Source organism: Salmo salar, chromosome 27 (assembly GCF_965601325.2).
Source record: "Salmo salar chromosome 27, fSalSal1, whole genome shotgun sequence".
Taxonomy (NCBI): domain Eukaryota; kingdom Metazoa; phylum Chordata; class Actinopteri; order Salmoniformes; family Salmonidae; genus Salmo; species Salmo salar.
Window position 1 is genome coordinate 31,678,162 of NC_138317.1, and position 22,126 is coordinate 31,700,287.

General features: G+C 45.8%; 1 protein-coding gene across 1 annotated transcript in view; it reads left to right on the plus strand.

Annotated features, from left to right (window-relative positions):
- LOC106588883 (inactive phospholipase C-like protein 2) overlaps positions 1–22,126 on the plus strand; it is a 46,902-nt gene that overhangs the window by 19,401 nt on the left and 5,375 nt on the right. Inside the window, exons 3-11 of the mRNA XM_082970210.1 lie at positions 137–286; positions 601–761; positions 1,064–2,438; positions 5,672–6,886; positions 7,145–7,394; positions 7,703–7,989; positions 10,346–10,549; positions 13,044–13,119; positions 21,834–21,943. Of these exons, the coding sequence (XP_082826336.1) occupies positions 137–286; positions 601–761; positions 1,064–2,438; positions 5,672–6,886; positions 7,145–7,394; positions 7,703–7,989; positions 10,346–10,549; positions 13,044–13,119; positions 21,834–21,943 (3,828 nt within the window). The remainder of the gene's footprint in view (positions 1–136; positions 287–600; positions 762–1,063; positions 2,439–5,671; positions 6,887–7,144; positions 7,395–7,702; positions 7,990–10,345; positions 10,550–13,043; positions 13,120–21,833; positions 21,944–22,126) is intronic.

The window sequence follows — 22,126 nt, forward strand, 5'->3', positions numbered from 1 at the left end:
GGGCATATTCATTAGTGCACACCGTTGAAAAACGCAAACAGGCGTTTCTCATTGGCCAGGTAGTCCGTTTCGTCCAGTTTGCTTCCCAGTGAATAGGATCAAGGTCTGTGCATAATTGACGTGCTGTTTGTCTCAGGTGAGGGGTACTGAGCTGCGGAAGGTGCGCTCCAACTCACGGGTCTACCAACGCTACTACCTGCTGGAGTCAGGTCTGCAGGCCCTGCGATGGGAGCCCTCCAAGAAGGAGTCAGACAAGGCCCGCATCGCCGTCTCCTCCGTCAGAGAGGTAAGTACACACCCAGGAGGAGAACAAAGTGGAGACAGGGATGCTATGAATCATAATAAATGCAATGGCTGGGGAATGCCATGAATGAGTTTATGCACTGAACCAGAACAATTTTAATTGGATGATCTGCAATACATTTAAATGGAGTTTGCGCTCATCAGGATTTGACTATTCTTCAGCACTGTCTTGAAGCCAAAAAGAACATTCAGTCAGTGAATGGAACTCGGTGAAACAATAGGAACAGTTGACTCCTTTGTATACTGTTCTGTACTTCCTGGTCTCTTTTGATTGGATCCTTCTTTATGTCATTCCAGGTCCGCACCGGCCGCAACACAGAGACATTTAGGACTAACGGCATCTATGACCAGATCTCTGAGGACTGTGCCTTCTCTATCATCTACGGAGAGACCTATGAAGCTCTGGACCTGGTAGCTAACTCTGCAGAGGTGGCCAACGTTTGGGTAACTGGCCTGAGGTAGGATACATGTCGTCAATGTCTTGCCGGGTTGCCAGATCTTGATGTAGAATACATGTCGACAAAGTATTTCCGGGTTGCCAGATCTGGTTGTGCTGTAGTTTAGCCAACTCTCCATGGCCTAGTGATGTCATACCATAACGATCTGAAGATCCACTGGCACCCAAATGGAAGTCCTAGTTAGACAATGGAAGTGAATGAAAACAATTGGAAGAGTTGACTCATATCCCATATTATTTCCTACCCTAGTATCTTTAAATTATGACGACATCTCCTTGTAATCCTTCTCTGTCTCATCCTAGGTATCTGATTCTGTATGGGAAGCATGCCATGGACATGATAGCCAGCAGTGAGGACAGCCTTCGTCTCGTCTGGCTAGCAGAGATGTTCTCCTCTAAGGTTGTTTCAAATGGACAGGGGGGAAGAGAGGAGGGGATCAGCTTGCGGTCAGCTATAGGACTGATCAAGAGTGTTAACCCTGGAGTGAGGAGTGGGAAAGTAGAACGCAGGTTTAAGGAGCTCCATCGAATCAAAGAGAGGACGAGTGGGGCTCGGACAACTGGAGTTGGAACTGATGTTGGTGCTGTGGCTGGACCTGAAGCAATGGTTGGTACTTCAGTTGTAGCTGGAGCTGGGACTGGTTCTGGGGATGGAATTGAGATGGGTAAAGGAGATGGGGCTGGGACTAGAACTGAGGTGGTTTGTGAAGGAGATGGGGCTGGGACTAGAACTGAGGTGGTGGGTGAAGGAGATGGGGCTGGGACTAGAACTGAGGTGGTGGGTGAAGGAGATGGGGCTGGGACTAGAACTGAGGTGGTGGGTAAAGGAGATGGGGCTGGGACTAGAACTGAGGTAGTCGGTAAAGGACATGGGGCTGGGACTAGAACTGAGGTAGTCGGTAAAGGAGATGGGGCTGGGACTAGAACTGAGGTAGTCGGTAAAGGACATGGGGCTGGGACTAGAACTGAGGTAGTCGGTAAAGGAGATGGGGCTGGGACTAGAACTGAGGTAGTCGGTAAAGGAGATGGGGCTGGGACTAGAACTGAGGTAGTCGGTAAAGGAGATGGGGCTGGGACTAGAACTGAGGTAGTCGGTAAAGGAGATGGGGCTGGGACTAGAACTGAGGTAGTCGGTAAAGGAGATGGGGCTGGGACTAGAACTGAGGTAGTCGGTAAAGGAGATGGGGCTGGGACTAGAACTGAGGTAGTCGGTAAAGGAGATGGGGCTGGGACTAGAACTGAGGTAGTCGGTAAAGGAGATGGGGCTGGGACTAGAACTGAGGTAGTCGGTAAAGGAGATGGGGCTGGGACTAGAACTGAGGTAGTCGGTAAAGGAGATGGGGCTGGGACTAGAACTGAGGTAGTCGGTAAAGGAGATGGGGCTGGGACTAGAACTGAGGTAGTCGGTAAAGGAGATGGGGCTGGGACTAGAACTGAGGTAGTCGGTAAAGGAGATGGGGCTGGGACTAGAACTGAGGTAGTCGGTAAAGGTAACACAGACAACAGAAAAGGAGAAATAGAGGACATGGTCACCAAGGAGGAGTTCATTGAGGTATTTCACGAACTTTGCACCCGACCGGAGATCTACTTCCTGCTTGTGCAGTTCTCTAGCAACAAGGAGTTCCTGGATACCAAGGATCTGATGAAGTTCCTGGAGGCTGAGCAGGGCGTGGCTCAGGTAAGGATTGGGAAGAGGAATATTATACCAGAAGAACTGTTCCTGTGTTTTCTCTCTCCCTGTTTCTCCTCTCTTTTCCTTCTCTTTTCTTCTTCTTAGCTCTGTCTAGCTGATAAGAAATAAAGTGTCCCTACAGTTAGGGCTGTGGCGGTCAATTTTGTCAGCCGGTGATTGTCATGCAAATACTGCCGGTCTCATGGTAATTGACCAACAATTAACATAAACACATTTAGCGTCTCCTGGCTTCAACGCATAGCCTACAAGCAAGCCACTGATGCAGACCTTTGGAACATCTGCATTTTAAAAAGTCGAATAAATCCATTTAATATGGCCTACACCTTCACAATAAATCCATTATTTATTTTAGACAGGTCTAAAGAAACATGATATGAAGAAAATGTAGTCTATTTCAGAATAGCATATTCTGAGGTTATGCCATATGGCTGTGGACTATACTAGTTCATTTAGCAGACAATATTTGCTTAGAATTCTGTGGCATTATTTTATAGTATGAATAATACAATTGAACATACAGTAGCTGAATAAAATAGAAAGGATATTTTCTCCAAATGATTTCTGAGGGAGTTCACACTATTCTGTGTTGAGCGGTTAACAAAGAAACAGGTCCTCCCATATGCTTCATTTAGAGTTATTTATGTGCACTGTGCATATTCAATATTTATCATTGTTGGGTCTGTATGTTTTTGGACAATCATTTCCTTTTCCAGTTTAGATGGACATCATATTATATTTGTGTCTTCCCTTCTCTCCGGCCTGTTATATGGACAACGTCGTTTTGATTGGTTGTTTGTCAGTGTCAGCAGAGTTGGCTACCCTGACATTTGACCTATTACAAAAGATTCTGCTAATGTCTCCAGTCATATAAAGTGCAGTCTAGTTGCTTGAAATATGTTTATAAAAGGCCACATTTTTCCTATACAAATAAAGAAGAAATGTATCTGATATAGCCTAGGTGTACTAGCAGCCCGAGAAGCTAGGATCCTCTTTTAAATAGTGGCCAGTCAAAACTCTGTTTTCACACATGATTGTGTAATGACTGAGTTTATAAGAACACATCTTTCACTAGCCTCTGTAGGCTATGTGCTCTCTAAGCTTGTTCCATGGTTCTAGGCCTAGGCTACATTTGGAGTTATTTGGCCACTTTAGTTGTGATACAAACCTTATCAAAACATATAGGCCTATGGGCTAGGTTACATGATGTGTGTGACTACGATTTGAAAAAGTCTGGGGGGAAAAAGCATGCGCTGTTTCTTGCCTAACTGCACATGCTGGGCATCATTCAGTGATAATACATCATTCACAAATTATAATATTGTCAGCCATCAGACTATTCTTAATTTGATCTTGTCTTTACATATATTACATAATATGTGTGAAAGGAGTTTTGATTTAGAAAAAGTACATCATCTATGCACTTAAATAGATAATGGAGGATGCTTTTCCCGTTGTTCATTTTCATGCCAGCTAGGTAGGCTATACTCATGTTGTAAAGCGAAGCAATGTGCTTAATATTAGGAAAGTTGAGAAATAAATATAGTAATCTGATGGGATCCTCCTCTTTTTAATAGAGGCCATCAAAACTCTACAATTGCATAGCCTATAGAAATGTTGCGCAACATGAACTCATGTGCTCTCATGGAGTGTTTGATTTGATTTTCGATTGCATTTTCATTGATGTCAAAGTAATTAGAGGAACATTAGAGCTCTGAGTACCAGGCCATTAGAGACTGGCAGTTAGCAAGTTTGGTAGGCTTCTAATAACCATCAGCAGCATCAGAGCACAGTTTTGGAGATGCCTAGTTACCGTGACTAAACGGTCATGTAGAATTTGACTGCAGTCATGACTCGTGACCACCGGTATGGCAGTAAAATGGTCACCATAACAGCCATAACTCCAATGGACAGTTGTTGGGTCAGGTTTTACCGAATAGAACTACAGTACCAGTCAAAAGTTTGGACACACCTACTCATTCAAGGGTTTTTCTTTATTTTCACTATTTTCTACATTGTGGAATAATAGTGAGGACATCACAACTATGAAATAACACATATGGAATCATGTAGGAACCAAAAAAGTGTTTAACAAATCAAAGTATATTTGAGATTCTTCAAAGTAGCCACCCTTTGCCTTGATGACAACTTTGCACACTCTTGGCATTCTCTCAAGCAGCTTCACCTGGAATGCTTTTCCAACACCCTTGAAGGAGTTCCCACATATGCTGAGCACTTGTTGACTGCTTTTCCTTCACTCTGCGGTCCAACTCATCCCAAACCATCTCAATTGGGTTGAGGTTGGGGGATTGTGGAGGCCAGGTCATCTGATGCAGCACTCCATCACTCTCCTTCTTGGTCAAATAGCCCTTACACAGCTTAGAGGTGTGTTGGGTCATTGTCCTGTTGAAAAACAAATGATAGTCCCACTAAGCCCAAACCAGATGGGATGGCGTATCGCTGAAGAAAGCTGTGGTAGCCATACTGGTTAAGTGTGCCTTGAATTATAAATAAATCATGACAATGTCACCAGCAAAGCATCCCCACACCATCACACCTCCTCCCCCATGCTTCACTTTGGGAACCACACATGCAAAGATCATCTGTTCACCTACTCTGCGTCTCACAAAGACACGGCGGTTGGAACCAAAAATCTCAAATTTGGATTGAACTTGAAGGAACTTTCAAAGTTCTTGAAATGTTCTGTATTGATTGACCTTCATGTCTTAAAGTAATGATGGACTGCCGTTTCTTTTTGCTTATTTGAGCTGTTCTTGCCATAATATGGACTTGGTCTTTTACCAAATAGGGCTATCTTCTGTATACCACCCCTACCTTGTCACAACACAACTGATTGGCTCAAATGCATTGAGGAAAGAAATTCCACAAATTAACAAGGCACAACTGTTAATTGAAATGCATTCCAGGTGACTACCTAATGAATCTGGTTGAGAGAATGCCAAGAGTGTGCAAAGCTGCCATCAAGTCAAAGGGTGGCTACTTTGAAGAATCTCAAATATAAAATATATTTTGATTTGTTTAACTAATTTTTGGTTACTACATGATTCCATTTGTGTTATTTCATAGTTTTGATGTCTTCACTATTATTCTACAATGTAGAAAATAGTAAAAATAATTAGTAGGTGTGTCCAAACCTTTGACTGGTACTGTATGTCACTTCAAGAGATGCTAATCTGTTCTGCTCTCCCCTCCCTGTCTAGGTGACTGAAGACACCAGTCTGGAGCTCATACAATCCCACGAGCCGTCGGAGGAGGGCCGTCGCCAGGGCTGCCTCTCATTGGACGGTTTCACCAGCTATCTCACCTCTCTGGAGTGCCACCTGTTTGACCCGGAACACAGCCAGGTGTGCCAGGACATGAGCCAGCCCTTATCCCACTACTACATCAACTCCTCCCACAACACCTACCTCATCGAGGACCAGTTCAGGGGGCCCACTGACATCACCGGCTACATCCGGGCTTTAAAGATGGGCTGCAGGTGTGTGGAGGTGGACGTGTGGGACGGCCCTGACGACGAACCCGTGGTTTATACTGGTTACACCCTCACCTCGCCTGTCCTGTTCCGCTGTGTCCTGGACGTGATTGGGTGCTTTTCATTCGCAGCGTCAGAGTGTCCTCTAATCCTGTGCTTGGAGAACCACTGCTCCCCCCGCCAGCAGAGAGTCATGCTCCAGCACCTGAGGAGGATACTGGGAGAGAGGTTGTACACGGAGCCCCTCAGGGAAGGGGAGGGGTACCTGCCCTCACCCCATGCCCTGAGGGGCAAGATCCTGCTGAAGGGGCAGAAGTTGGAGGAGGGGTGCGGTGAGACCGAGGGGGATGTGACTGATGAAGACGAGGGGGCGGAGATGTGCCAGAGGATGAAGGCTGGTAACAGTGAAGGAGGAGGAGGGGAGGGGGGACAGAAAGGTGGCGGGGGCGGTGTTACTAGTAGCGTGAAAACCCTGACCCCTGCTCCTCCCTCTAAACGGTTCCAGCTTCTGAAGGAGCTCTCGGACTTGGTGACTCTGTGCAAGTCGGTACGCTTCACGGACTTCCAGAAGTCTTTCTCTACCCAGAAACCCTGGGAGTTCTGCTCGTTCAACGAGACCCTAGCGGTTCGCTGCGCCAGCGAGTGCCCGGGAGACTTTGTCAACTACAACAAGCGCTTCCTGTCGCGGGTCTACCCCAGCGCCATGCGCATCGACTCCAGCAACATGAACCCACAGGACCTGTGGAAGTGCGGTTGCCAGATTGTGGCTATGAACTACCAGACGCCCGGGTTGATGATGGACCTAAACATCGCCTGGTTCCGCCAGAACGGGAATTGTGGGTACGTGCTGCGACCCGCCATCATGCGACAGGAGGTTTCATATTTCAGCGCCAATACAAGAGAATCTGTGCCGGGTGTGTCCCCTCAGCTGCTCCATGTTAAGGTGAGTGGCTAGCAGATAAACCCACTGCTGTCTGTCTATTTCTATCTGTTTAATAGAGGCTCCTACACACTGTCTGGCTTGTTGACTCCTTCATGGTTGAATGGTATTGTTTGTTATTTAGTACACTTCTCTTGAACCTGAATTAAAAGAAGATGTGGGAACATTTCAATCAAACAAACAAATGAACAATCAGACAGACAAACTAACACACAAACTGACACTCAAACAATCAACTAACCAATCAATCCATTCATGCAGGTGATCAGTGGTCAGAACTTGCCCCGTCCGAGTGGTTCTGGAGCTAAAGGAGATGTGGTGGACCCGTACGTCTACGTGGAGATCCACGGTATCCCTGCTGACTGTGCCGAGCGCCGCACCCGCACGGTGGTGGAGAACGGAGACAACCCCATCTTCGACGAGAGCTTTGAGTTCCAGATCAACCTGCCCGAGCTGGCCATGGTGCGCTTCGTGGTGCTGGATGATGAATTCATAGGGGACGAGTTCATAGGTTAGTACTGGAATGAGTGCAATGGTCAGCAGGTCAGTAGTGGTGGGAGGGCGAAGGTCAGCTCTGCACTGACTGCTAGTCCGGTGTCCAGTCTGCTTTGGGTTGAACTAGGTTGAACTAGTGATACTACAACAACTTTTCAGCCATATGAAGGTCATCGCTAGCTCACTGTGGAAGTATCACTGGCTAAGATAAAAAAAACACTTGGAAGCAGTTAAAGAGTGACTGAACATTCACTATCTTTTCATGGTCATTTCATTGTCTAACACCACTCTACATCAATTTTAATCCCCCCTGTTTTACCACAGGTCAGTATACCATTCCCCTGGAGTGCTTACAGCCAGGCTACCGGCACGTACCATTACATTCTCTGACGGGGGAGGACCTCCCGTATGCCCGGCTGTTCGTCCATGTGGCTCTCACCAACCGGAGAGGAGGGGGCAAGTCCCACAAGCGGGGGCTGTCTGTGCGAAAGGCGAGGCGAGGGAGGGAGTACGCTGCACTCAGGGACCTGGGGGTCAAAGCCTTGGATGATGTTTTCAAAATGGCGGCCCCGTCATTGAAGGAAGCCACAGACATGCGGGAGAACATGCAGGTGAGGAGGATAGTCATTTATCATATAGACAGTCACCATTTTCAGATTGAAGGACAGAAATACCTGTATACCTGTATTTACAACGGATGATGTCCAGCTCAGAATAGCCAGTCAACTTCAGGTATATATCCCAACCCCCTCGTCCAATCTCAGTGATCACTAAATTATGACTCAGCTAAAGATGGCTGACATGGTCATTCCTCCAGAGACATCAACAGCTGCAGACTGAATGGAGTAAAACAACACAGAACCAGTGAGATAATGTTTACTGTGTCTAAACTGGCTAGTTAGCCTCATCTATGAAGCTCTGCTTTAGACTGACAGGTTATGGTAAGGGTATGGTTATGGTAAGGTTATGGTACCTGTAACTGTAAGCATTAATCTGGCTGTCTAAGTGATCTGGAGTTGCTCTAATCTGTTTAGGCTGGAGATGACTGGGATTCATGCCAGACTATGATGTCGTAGACTAATGCACTAATGCAAACAGACAGTGAAGACACACACACACACACACACACACACACACACACACACACCTAAACAGAAGTAAACTCTGAAGGCAAGCATCATGACATCATGAAGAGATTAGAACAGCCTCCCTGATTTAGATTTTAGCGGTTGAATGACCATAATATTAATAATCATTCATTTAATTAGTGCTATAGTGATAGGTTCGATTTGTGGTTGTCTCTTTCATTATACTCATAAAGCTTCTATAATTCAATCAGATGTTCTCTCAGTGATGGTATCCCAGGAAACCATGTGACAGTTTGTTCTATGAATAAACCCTCGGCAACTCTAATCACTTAGTAGGGGATTACAGTATGTAATCCCACTGCATCACTAATACAGGGAAAGTTTGTGTGGGTGTGGATGTGGCTGTGTATTTCTATAGGTGTGTGTGTGTGTGTGTGTGTGTGTGTGTGTGTGTATGTGTTTATATACGGTGCCTTCAGAAAGTATTCAGACCCCTTCACTTTTTACACATTTGGTTACATTACAGCCTTATTCTAAAATGGATGAAATATTATTATTTTGATCAGCAATCTACACACGATACCCCATAATGACAATGCATAAAACAGAAAGTTTAGCAAATGTAGGAAAAATAAAAAACAGAAATACCTTATTTACATAAGTATTCAGACCCTTTGCTATGAGACTCACAATTGAGCTCAGGTGCATCCTGTCCCCATTGATCATCCTTGGGATGTTTCTACAACTTGATTGGAGGCCACCTGTAGTAAATTCAATTGATTGGACATGATTTGGAAAGACACACACCTGTCTATATAAGGTCCCACAGTTGACAGTGTATGTCAGAGCAAAAACCAAGCCATGAGGTCGAAGGAATTGTTCGTAGAGGTTCGAGACAGGATTGTATCGAGGCACAGATCTGGGGAAGGGTAACAAAAAACGTCTGCAGCATTGAAGGTCCCCAAGAACACTGTGGCCTCCATCATTCTTAAATGGAAGAAGTTTGGAACCACCTAAAGGCTCTCAGACCATGAGAAACAAGATTATTTGGTCTGATGAAACCAAGATTGAACTCTTTACCCTGAATGCCAAGCTTCACGTCTGGAGGAAACCTGGCACCATCCCTACAGTGAAGCATGGTGGTGGCAGCATCATGCTGTGGGAATGTTTTTCAGCGGCAGGGACTGTGAGACTAGTCAGGATTGAGACAAAGATGAACGGAGCAAAGTACGGTGAGATCCTTAATGAAAACCTGCCCCAGAGCGCTCAGGACCTCAGACTGAGGCAAAGGTTTGCCTTCCAACAGGACAAGACCCTAAGCACACATCCAAGACAACACAGGAGTGGCTTCGGGACAAGTCTCTGAATGTATTTGAGTGGCCCAGCCAGAGCCTGGACTTGAATCCGATCGAACATCTCTGGAAAGACCTGAATATAGCTGTGCAGCAACACTCCCCATCCAAACCTGACAGAGCTTGAGAGGATCTGCAGAGAAAAATGGGAGAAACTCCCCAAATATAGGTGCCAAGCTTATAGCGTCATACACAATAAGATTCGATGCTGTAATCGCTGCCAAAGGTGCTTCAACAAAGTACTGAGTAAAGGGTCTGAATACTTATGTAAGTGTGATATTTCAGGTTTTTATTTTTAATAAATTGGCAAATTCAAATTATTAACAGTTTTAGTTTTTTTCATTATGAGATATTGTGTGTAGATTGATGCGGGGGAAAACTATTTTAATCCATTTTAGAATAAGGTTGTAACGTAACAAAATGTGGAAAATGTCAAGGGGTCTGAATACTTTCCGAAGGTACTGTACATATGCGTGTTGCCTTAACAACCCCCCCCCCCCCCCCCCACTCTCTCTCTGTCCCTGTAGAACTCGGTGGCAGTGTTCAGGGATCTGTGTGGGGTGTCAGCGGTGGCTAACCTCATGCAGTGTGTGTTGGCCCTGGGGTCCCGAGTTGCGGGGGCTGATGGGGCCCCCCTGTTGCTGTTTGAGCTGAAGGAGCAGTACCCCTCCATGGAGTCTCAGGGGCCCCTGCCAGACGTCCTACGCAGGGTGGTGTCCACTTACGAAACGGTGAGAATTAATTAATCAATCAATTAATCCTTCACATTAGATTTTGTTGTAGGGCTTTGGGTTTCGTTTAAGAATAGTTGTGAATACAGATTAAATGAAGTTGATTGTTTCTTTCTGATACTTTGACGTTTTTAACCACTCTTTCTCTATGGCCCTCTCCTCTATCTCCCTTCCCCCTCTCCTCTATCTCTATTCCCCCTCTCTCTCGCCTCCCTCCCCCGCTCTCCGCTCTCCCCCCCGCCCCCTCCCCGCTCCCCCCCACTCTCTCTTTTTTTCTCTCTCCCTTCGCTCTCCCTCTTCCCCTCTCTTTCCCTTCCCCCACTCTCTCTCCCTTCCCCCACTCTCTCGCTCTCCCCTCCCCCACTCTCCCTTCCCCACTCTCCCTTTCCCCTCCCTCTCTCGCTCTCCCTTCCCCCTTTCCCCTCCCCCTCTCTCTATAGCTCCCTTCCCCCTCCCCCCTCTCTCAATATCTCCCATCCCCCACCCCCCTCCATCTCCCTGCCTCCCCTCTCTGTCTCTCTCTTTCTCCCATACCTCGGAGCAGTGTAATTGATAATGGATGCTTGGCCGGTCAGATAGCTTTGTTTTTAATTGAACAATCCACTGGGCAGAAAGCTGTGGTTTTAATTGAACAATCCACTGGGCAGAAAGCTGTGGTTTTAATTGAACAATCCACTGGGCAGAAAGCTGTGGTTTTAATTGAACAATCCACTGGGCAGAAAGCTGTGGTTTTAATTGAACAATCCACTGGGCAGAAAGCTGTGGTTTTAATTGAACAATCCACTGGGCAGAAAGCTGTGGTTTTAATTGAACCATCCACTGGGCAGATAGATGTGCTTTTAATTGAACAATCCACTAGTCAGATTATGTCTGGGTTCATCTGTCTACAGATATAGGATCTTAATTTGAGCCAGTTTAATACAGCAGGAAAACAATCCTGCAGAAAAAGGAAATGTGAATTATTATGTGGATAAAATAAAAATAAAAATCATAAATGGAAAATCATGTCAGAAATTTCAAAGGGAAAATTACACACTTCAGAAGCATTTTGAAACCTCAAATACACTACAAGTTTTACCTTTCCTGTATAGCGGGAATGTTCTCCTGCAACAGGGTGATCAAATTAAGATCCAACACCTGTAGGTCATTATGTAAGTAGTTTTGTTATGTAAGATGTCTGATATCTGATGACAATATGTCTCTGTTCTGTTCTCTCTGGTTTATAGAGGTATCTTTATAGCTTTCACCTTTAGCTGTGTCCCAGAGTAAAGCCAGAGAGATTTTAAATTGATTAATGATTGACTGAAAAGTGCTTGCTTTCGCAAACGCCCCCAAACATGATGAAGTGGACTGTCTGTGTGTATGTGTGCGAAATTTCCCATTACACACAATCACTTACACTTGCTTTAGTGGAACAGCCAGGAAAGGGTTCACAGGAGATAACTATGCCTCTTTTCATTTTGAATAATGATTACATCTCAAAGTGGAAAAATGTAACATTTTAATTTTGTGTCATTTTTCAATGTTAAACAACTGCAGAGCTTTCCAGGTGAGAAATATATATGTGTGTGTGTGTGTGTGTGTGCGAGTGTGTCTGTGTGTGCGCGCATGCATGGTTGTGTGTGTGTGTGTGCCTGCATGCGTGTGTGTGGTTTAACTTTACTATCCTTTTGGGTTTCAAAAGTCCTCACAAGGATAGTAAAACAAGGAACATTTCACCGGTTTCCAAAAGGAAAAAAGCAGTTTTAGGCTTAGGGGTTAAGTTTAGGGTCAGGGTCCCGTGTGGCTCAGTTGGTAGAGCATGGTGTTTGCAACACCAGGGTTGTGGGTTCGATTCCCACGGGGGACCAGTATGGAGAAAAAATGTATGAAATGTATGCATTCACTACTGTAAGTCGCTCTGGATAAGAGCGTCTGCTAAATGACTAAAATGTAAAATGGTTAAAATTAGTTTTAGGGTTTGGAGTAAAGGTCAGGGTTAAGGTTGGTTAAGGGTTAGGGAAAGTAGGAATTTGAATGGGAATAATTATTTTGGTCCCACTTAGATAGTAAAACCAGTGTGTATGTGTGTGTGCTTTGAGAATGCATCCTCATCCCTGATGGATCAGAGTGAGAAGAGCTGGCCCTGAATATTATTAGCATAAATGTGAATCTCATTCCGCTAAGTGGCTCTCACACATTGACTTGGATGCCTGCCTGGGGGAGAAAGAAATGGGAGGAAGCAGTGTGTGTGTGTGTGTGTGTCTGTGTGGTGGGCAGACCCTTAGGAGCAGCAGTGTTTATCTTCATTTGTCGAACACCAGACTCACAAAGTGGGGTCATGTCCCAGAAGGCATTGCACTAAGTGTTTAGTTAATCAGGGTTTTAGTCTTAATCTCTCTGGGGTTATTCATGAAATGTATGCTATTTTTAGCATAGTTGTAATGCTAAACTGATACATATGTTTTGTGTGTGTGTCTAAATAATGAACTGATCTCGTGTACTCTGTCTACAGATGATCCAGGCGAGCAGAGCGGTGATCGAGCTGTCAGACGGAGTCTACGACAGGATCCTACAGATACAGACAACAGGTGAGAGAGAAGGAAAGAGAGAGGAGAGAGAATATACTGTACATAGAGAGAAAGAAGGAATGTTGTGTTGGCTAGTTAGGTGGTTAGAGAGCAGGCAGGATGTTCTTCTTCAGTCAACAGCCCAGTAGCTGTGAGAAAGCCTTGCCTACAGGCCCTGCCAACAGACTCTCCCACTGAGACATCATCAACAACACCCTGAAGCCTGTAGTCTGCTGAGACGTCCATGGTTATGGCCCAAATGGCACCCTATTCCCTATATAGTGCACTACTTTTGACCAGAACCCTATGGGCCATTTGGGACTCACATCATCTCTCTACCTCACCAATCACAGGAGCTATTTTCATCCTGGCTCTGAGGCAGATCTGTCAATATGTTACTATTTGATGAGTTTGTTTATTGACTGAGCTCTTGATTTGTGTGGGCGATCTGTAGTTTGTGTTGGCATAAGCTCTGGGTACAGGTCAAGATGGCCTTAGGCACAGATCTAGAATCAGTTTATCCTCCCCAAATCCTATCCTTAACCAATAGAGGTGGAAATGCAAAACGTACCTTAGATCAGTCTCTAGGGGTAAGTAGGTGGAGCAAGGTTCGTTTACCCCGCAGCGACTCTGGTTGCTGGGCATCATGGGTAGGCTGACAGAACTTGGCAAGACAGTCATCGCCATGGTGATAAACAGTGAGCATTCCGTGGTTGCCAGGAGATGGTGATTGATCTGCAGATGAAAAGGTAGAGTCTATGAGGAGAGGATGTTGGTTTGAGATGCGTGGGAAGTCTGGATAGAAAGGCTCAATAACTAGAAATAGTTATTTGGCCGGGATAAGCAGACTTTGGCCGGGATTCAATGCAAGACGCATTAAAACGCAGTGCACTACAACATACTTTTTAAAGGTAATTTACGCTTGAGCCAAAATGAGCAGGATTTACCGTGAATGTGATCTGCGCAAATGTTGGGGAAAATAACTTTAAAAGACTCATTGTTGGCTGTATAGGCCTAATGAGCAGACCTCATAGGGCTCTGGTTAAAGATAGTATACTATATAGGAAATAGGGTGCCATTTGTAACACAGACTTTATAATAAACCTTCATAAAGACAGTTATGATAATTGTGCTGCAGGGTTTTTGTGAGGCCCTAGGAGTCAGAGGAGAGCTGAGGAGAGGGGATGAGAGGTCAGCATATACATTGTGCTGCAGGGTTTTTGTGAGGCCCTAGGAGTCAGAGGAGAGCTGAGGAGAGGGGATGAGAGGTCAGCATATACATTGTGCTGCAGGGTTTTTGTGAGGCCCTAGGAGTCAGAGGAGAGCTGAGGAGAGGGGATGAGAGGTCAGCATATACATTGTGGTGCAGGGTTTTTGTGAGGCCCTAGGAGTCAGAGGAGAGCTGAGGAGAGGGGATGAGAGGTCAGCATATACATTGTGGTGCAGGGTTTTTGTGAGGCCCTAGGAGTCAGAGGAGAGCTGAGGAGAGGGGATGAGAGGTCAGCATATACATTGTGGTGCAGGGTTTTTGTAAGGCCCTAGGAGTCAGAGGAGAGCTGAGGAGAGGGGATGAGAGGTCAGCATATACATTGTGGTGCAGGGTTTTTGTGAGGCCCCAGGAGTCAGAGGAGAGCTGAGGAGAGGGGATGAGAGGTCAGCATATATATTGTGGTGCAGGGTTTTTGTGAGGCCCCAGGAGTCGGAGGGGAGGAAGAGTTCTGGCACGTGCTGATCTCTCTCTGTTCTGTCGGTTCCGCTCGGCTACACAGGGAAATAGAACGTTTCCCACATGCACACACACAACGGAATGCCCTGGCACTCAAGCCAAGCGTCGCCTAGCAACTGCACTGGCAGGCAACATGGTGTGTGTGTGTGTGTGTTTGTTTGTGTGTGTGAAGGGGAGGGGAGGGTGGATTTAGTCAGTGTATACGAGATGATGTGTAATTGTGTATAAGTGAGTGTTGAAGTTAGTGGGTTGTTTTCAGGTGTATGTTAGAGACAGAGAGAGAGAGAGAGAAAGAGGGAGAGGGAGGGAGGGAAAGGCTGAGGGAGGGAAAGGCTGAGGGAGAGGGACCGAGGGAAAGGCTGAGGGAGAGCATTAAACAGTAATATATACTGAGTTGCGTTCAGGTTTGCGTTGAGTTGTGTTGGTTGTGTGGTGTTGTTCAGGATGCTGTGTTTAAAAGTTCCCTCACATTATCGCTCCTAGCAGTGTGTGACCGGTGTTAACCCACTTCCTTGTCTCCATGGAGATGGTGATAAAGTGTGACAGTGTCCTGGGGCGGACAGAGGAAGCCAGGCAGAATTTACACACTGCACCACACGGTCAATCTGGCCAGAGGGACGAGAGGACGAGGAGTCTGCCCTCTCTCTCTCTCACTCTTTAATTCAGGCCAGGATTAAACCAAATGCACATTGTCAACAAGCTCATTCCACTGTGGACGATGCACATTTTAAAGAAAATATTTCCAACGTTTGCGGAGATTCACGGCAAACATTGAGGGTGTTGGCTCAACCATAAATGACCTTTAAAAGTCAAAAACAATGCGCAAGTCCCAACTCCCGGTCTCAATCTCTTTATTCTTGTATTCAGATATCTTAACTCTCTACCTTTCTCTCCAGGTGCGTGGGTAAAATCACTTGGAAAGCCAAGCCCCCCCCCCCCCCCCCCCAAAAAAACATGTTACAACCTATGTGTTGTGATAATTGCATTGTTTGCTCTATAACCTGTTAGTTCATATTCCTTGACACTGATATATAGGGTTAAGGCCGAGACAATAAGAAGACACAGTAGCAGAATAAATTCAACCACACATTTGTTTCATTGCAAAACCGGAGAGCAACATCTGTCCTGTGAAGTCCACAAACATACAGTGCATTTGGAAAGTATTCAGACCCCTTCCCTTTTTCCACATTTTCTTACGTTACAGCCTTATTCTAAAATGGATAGAATATTTTTTTCCATCAATCTACACACAATACCCCATAATGAGAAAGCGAAACAGGTTTTTAGACATTTTTGCTAATTTATTAAAAATAAAAAACTTAAATACCTTATTTACATAAGTAGTCAGACCTTTTGCTATGAGACTTGAAATTGAGCTCAGGTGCATCCTGTTTCCATTGATCATCCTTGAGATGTTTCTACAACTTGATTGGAGTCCACCTGTGGTAAATTAAATTGATTGGACATGATTTGGAAAGGCACACACCTGGTCCCACAGTGCATGTCAGAGCAAAAACCAAACCACGAGGTTGAAGGAATTGTCTATAGAGCTCCGAGACAGGATTGTGTCGAGGCACAGATCTGGAGAAGGGTACCCAAAAAATGTCTGCAGCATTGAAGGTCCTTAAGAATACAGTGGCCTCCATCATTCTTAAATGGAAGAAGTTTAGAACCACCAAGACTCTTCCTAGAGCTGCCTGGCCAAACTGAGCAATCGGGGGAGAAGGGCTTTGGTCAGGGAGCTGACCAAGAACCTGATAGTCACTTTGACAGAGCTCCAGAGTTCCTCTGTGGAGATGGGAGAACCTTTCAGAAGGACAACCATCCCTGCAGCACTCCACCAATCAGGCCTTTATGGTAGAATGGTCAGATGGAAGCCACTCCTCAGTGCAAGGCACATGACAGCCCGCTTGGAGTTTGCCAAAAGGCACTTAAAAGGACTCTCAGAACATGAGAAACAAGATTATTTGGTCTGATGAAACCAAGATTGAACTCTTTACCCTGAATGCCAAGCTTCACGTCTGGAGGAAACCTGGCACCATCCCTACAGTGAAGCATGGTGGTGGCAGCATCATGCTGTGGGAATGTTTTTCAGCGGCAGGGACTGGGAGACTAGTCAGGATCGAGGGAAAAATGAATGGAGCAAAGTACAGAGAGATCCTTGATGAAAACCTGTTCCAGAGCGCTCAGGACCTCAGACTGGGGTGAAGGTTCACCTTCCAACAGGACAACGACCCTAAGCACACAGCCAAGACAATGCAGGAGTGGCTTCGGGACAAGTCTCTTAATGTTTTTGAGCCCGGACTTGAATCCGATCGAACATCTCTGGAGAGACCTGAAAATAGCCGTGCAGCGACGCTCCCCATCCAACCTGACAGAGCTTGAGAGGGTCTGCTGAGAAGAATGGGAGAAACTCCCCAAATAAAATGTTATTTGTCACATGCGCCGAATACAACCGGTGTAGACCTTACAGTGAAATGCTTACTAATGAGCCCCTAACCAACAATGCATTTCAAAAAATAGAGTTAAGAAAATATTTACTAAATAACATAAAGGGGGGGAGAAAAAAAAGCAACACAATAAACTTACATAACAATAACAAGGCTATGTATAGGGGGTACCGGTACCGAGTCAGTGTGCGGGGGTACAGGATAGTCGAGGTCATTTGTACATTAGGTAGGGGTAAAATGACTATGCATAGATAATAAACAGCGAGTTGCGGGGGGGTGGCCAGGTGGCCATTTGATGAATTGTTCAGCAGTCTTACAGCTTTGGGGTAGAAGCTGTTAAACAGCCTTTTGGACCTAGACTTGGCACTCAGGTACTGCTTTCCATACAGTGGCAGAGAGAACAGTCTATGACTTGGGTAACTGGAGTCTGAACATTTTTTGGGCCTTCCTCTGACACCGCCTGGTATATAAACTCAGCAAAAAAAAGAATTGTCTCTTTTTCAGGATCCTGTTTTTCAAAGATAATTCGTAAAAATCCAAATAACTTTGGAGGGGGCGGTATTTTGATGTCCGGATGAAAAGCGTGCCCAAGGTAAACTGTCTGCTACTCAGGCCCAGAAGCTAGGATATGCATATAATTAGATTTGGATAGAAAACTCGAACGTTTCTAAAACTGTTAAAATTATGTCTGTGAGTATAACAGAACTTATTTGGCAGGCGAAACCCCGAGGACAAACCATCCAGGAAAATTATTTTTTAAGTTCACTGTGTTTTCAATTGGGTTTCTATGGTAAACTAGATTTATGAGGCACTTGGTTGTAGTTCCCATGGCTTCCACTAGATGTCAACAGTCTTTAGAAATTGGTTGTTTTTCCTTTGAAAGCAAAGTGGACTCTTTTGTTTGTGGCGCGCGACCTGTAGCTCGCTCCACTTTGATTTTATCTACTATTGAACACAGTATATTCCATCTTAAAATGTATTGATTATTTATGTTTTAGGATACCTAAGGATGGATTAGGAAATTTGTTTGAAATGTTTGGACAAAGTTTACAGGTAACTTATTAGATAATTTGTAGTCATGTTGGGTGAGTTGGAACCGGTGTTTTTCTGAATCAAACGCACCAAATAAATGGACATTTTGGGGATATAAAAAAGGAGTTTATCGAACAAATCCCTATCTCCAGCCATGGCTAATTTTAGCAGGCTAGCTAGCCACCGGAAGACAATGACCCAACGAGATGCAAAAATTAATTTGTTTTGTCAGTGACGTTTGGCTTCCGATGTGATTGGTCTGAAGCCAAATACAATCTGGTTTCCCTTAGCACTGTTTTTTGGTGTGCCAGAACCATTCACAGCTGAGCCCACTCAGTTTAGTTCAACGCTGATTGTCTATTATTTAATATTTTTTGGTCAAGGTAGGCCACATGCTTGCTGGCTTCCCTTGCATTCAACGCAAGCAGCAACAAGGTCATACTCTTTTTGACCAGACAGCATCCGATCGATTCACTACACGTTCAGAGACAGAGGGGCGCTGTTTCGCTCGCTCAGATGCTCTCAGGTGAGATGCATTCAAATGTATTAAACATAGAGGCGAAAGATATTCTGGCATCCATAAATATACACCACTGTTTCTCTCTGTGGTGTAATAGACTGGTGAAGACTTTTGATTGAATCACAAATAATAGAGACCACCAAACCACTGACCTGAGCCAGTCTTGGGCCTTGGTTAATACGTGGAGAAGTTGAGCCAGTCTTGGGCCTTGGTTAATACATGGAGAAGTTGAGCCAGTCTTGGGCCTTGGTTAATACGTGGAGAAGTTGAGCCAGTCTTGGGCCTTGGTTAATACATGGAGAAGTTGAGCCAGTCTTGGGCCTTGGTTAATACATGGAGAAGTTGAGCCAGTCTTGGGCCTTGGTTAATACATGGAGAAGTTGAGCCAGTCTTGGGCCTTGGTTAATACATGGAGAAGTTGAGCCAGTCTTGGGCCTTGGTTAATACATGGAGAAGTTGAGCCAGTCTTGGGCCTTGGTTACGACGTGGAGAAGTTGAGCCAGTCTTGGGCCTTGGTTAATACGTGGAGAAGTTGAGCCAGTCTTGGGCCTTGGTTAATACATGGAGAAGTTGAGCCAGTCTTGGGCCTTGGTTAATACATGGAGAAGTTGAGCCAGTCTTGGGCCTTGGTTAATACGTGGAGAAGTTGAGCCAGTCTTGGGCCTTGGTTAATACATGGAGAAGTTGAGCCAGTCTTGGGCCTTGGTTAATACATGGAGAAGTTGAGCCAGTCTTGGGCCTTGGTTAATACATGGAGAAGTTGAGCCAGTCTTGGGCCTTGGTTAATACATGGAGAAGTTGAGCCAGTCTTGGGCCTTGGTTAATACATGGAGAAGTTGAGCCAGTCTTGGGCCTTGGTTAATACATGGAGAAGTTGAGCCAGTCTTGGGCCTTGGTTAATACGTGGAGAAGTTGAGCCAGTCTTGGGCCTTGGTTACGACGTGGAGAAGTTGAGCCAGTCTTGGGCCTTGGTTAATACGTGGAGAAGTTGAGCCAGTCTTGGGCCTTGGTTAATACATGGAGAAGTTGAGCCAGTCTTGGGCCTTGGTTAATACGTGGAGAAGTTGAGCCAGTCTTGGGCCTTGGTTAATACGTGGAGAAGTTGAGCCAGTCTTGGGCCTTGGTTAATACATGGAGAAGTTGAGCCAGTCTTGGGCCTTGGTTAATACATGGAGAAGTTGAGCCAGTCTTGGGCCTTGGTTAATACATGGAGAAGTTGAGCCAGTCTTGGGCCTTGGTTAATACATGGAGAAGTTGAGCCAGTCTTGGGCCTTGGTTAATACGTGGAGAAGTTGAGCCAGTCTTGGGCCTTGGTTAATACATGGAGAAGTTGAGCCAGTCTTGGGCCTTGGTTAATACATGGGCCTTGGTTAATACTGGAGAAGTTGAGCCAGTCTTGGGCCTCTGGTTAATACGTGGAGAAGTTGAGCCAGTCTTGGGCCTTGGTTAATACGTGGAGAAGTTGAGCCAGTCTTGGGCCTTGGTTAATACATGGAGAAGTTGAGCCAGTCTTGGGCCTTGGTTAATACATGGAGAAGTTGAGCCAGTCTTGGGCCTTGGTTAATACTGGAGAAGTTGAGCCAGTCTTGGGCCTTGGTTACGACTGGAGAAGTTGAGCCAGTCTTGGGCCTTGGTTAATACATGGAGAAGTTGAGCCAGTCTTGGGCCTTGGTTAATACATGGAGAAGTTGAGCCAGTCTTGGGCCTTGGTTAATACGTGGAGAAGTTGAGCCAGTCTTGGGCCTTGGTTAATACATGGAGAAGTTGAGCCAGTCTTGGGCCTTGGTTAATACGTGGAGAAGTTGAGCCAGTCTTGGGCCTTGGTTAATACGTGGAGAAGTTGAGCCAGTCTTGGGCCTTGGTTACGACGTGGAGAAGTTGAGCCAGTCTTGGGCCTTGGTTAATACGTGGAGAAGTTGAGCCAGTCTTGGGCCTTGGTTAATACGTGGAGAAGTTGAGCCAGTCTTGGGCCTTGGTTAATACGTGGAGAAGTTGAGCCAGTCTTGGGCCTTGGTTAATACGTGGAGAAGTTGAGCCAGTCTTGGGCCTTGGTTAATACGTGGAGAAGTTGAGCCAGTCTTGGGCCTTGGTTAATACGTGGAGAAGTTGAGCCAGTCTTGGGCCTTGGTTAATACGTGGAGAAGTTGAGCCAGTCTTGGGCCTTGGTTAATACGTGGAGAAGTTGAGCCAGTCTTGGGCCTTGGTTAATACGTGGAGAAGTTGAGCCAGTCTTGGGCCTTGGTTAATACGTGGAGAAGTTGAGCCAGTCTTGGGCCTTGGTTAATACGTGGAGAAGTTGAGCCAGTCTTGGGCCTTGGTTAATACGTGGAGAAGTTGAGCCAGTCTTGGGCCTTGGTTAATACGTGGAGAAGTTGAGCCAGTCTTGGGCCTTGGTTAATACGTGGAGAAGTTGAGCCAGTCTTGGGCCTTGGTTACGACGTGGAGAAGTTGAGCCAGTCTTGGGCCTTGGTTAATACGTGGAGAAGTTGAGCCAGTCTTGGGCCTTGGTTAATACGTGGAGAAGTTGAGCCAGTCTTGGGCCTTGGTTACGACGTGGAGAAGTTGAGCCAGTCTTGGGCCTTGGTTAATACGTGGAGAAGTTGAGCCAGTCTTGGGCCTTGGTTAATACGTGGAGAAGTTGAGCCAGTCTTGGGCCTTGGTTAATACATGGAGAAGTTGAGCCAGTCTTGGGCCTTGGTTAATACGTGGAGAAGTTGAGCCAGTCTTGGGCCTTGGTTAATACGTGGAGAAGTTGAGCCAGTCTTGGGCCTTGGTTAATACATGGAGAAGTTGAGCCAGTCTTGGGCCTTGGTTAATACGTGGAGAAGTTGAGCCAGACTTGGGCCTTGGTTAATACGCAGAGAGGATGAGGCAGACTTGGGCCTTGGTTAAAACGCGGAGAGGTTGAGCTAGTCTTGGGCCTTGGTTAAGATCTGGAGAGGTTGACAAAGAGGGAAAGGTTCAATATTGTAATATTGTGTGTGTATGTGTGTCTGTGGTCACCTAGCCATGGAGTTCCATGAGAAGTTAAAGCCCATGGCAGTGAAGGAGGGGCTTAAAGGTCGTAAGGTCACCAGAGCTGTGGAGAGTTTCAGCTGGAACATCACCATACTGAAGGTGAATATCACACACACACACACACACACACACACACACACACACACACACACACACACACACACACACACACACACACACACACACCAGACCAAAGACAACCACATACCACAGAATATTGCCAGTCTGTTTCCACATTGGCCAACTCAGACCAACTCCTATCTCTTCCTAACCTTCCCCTTC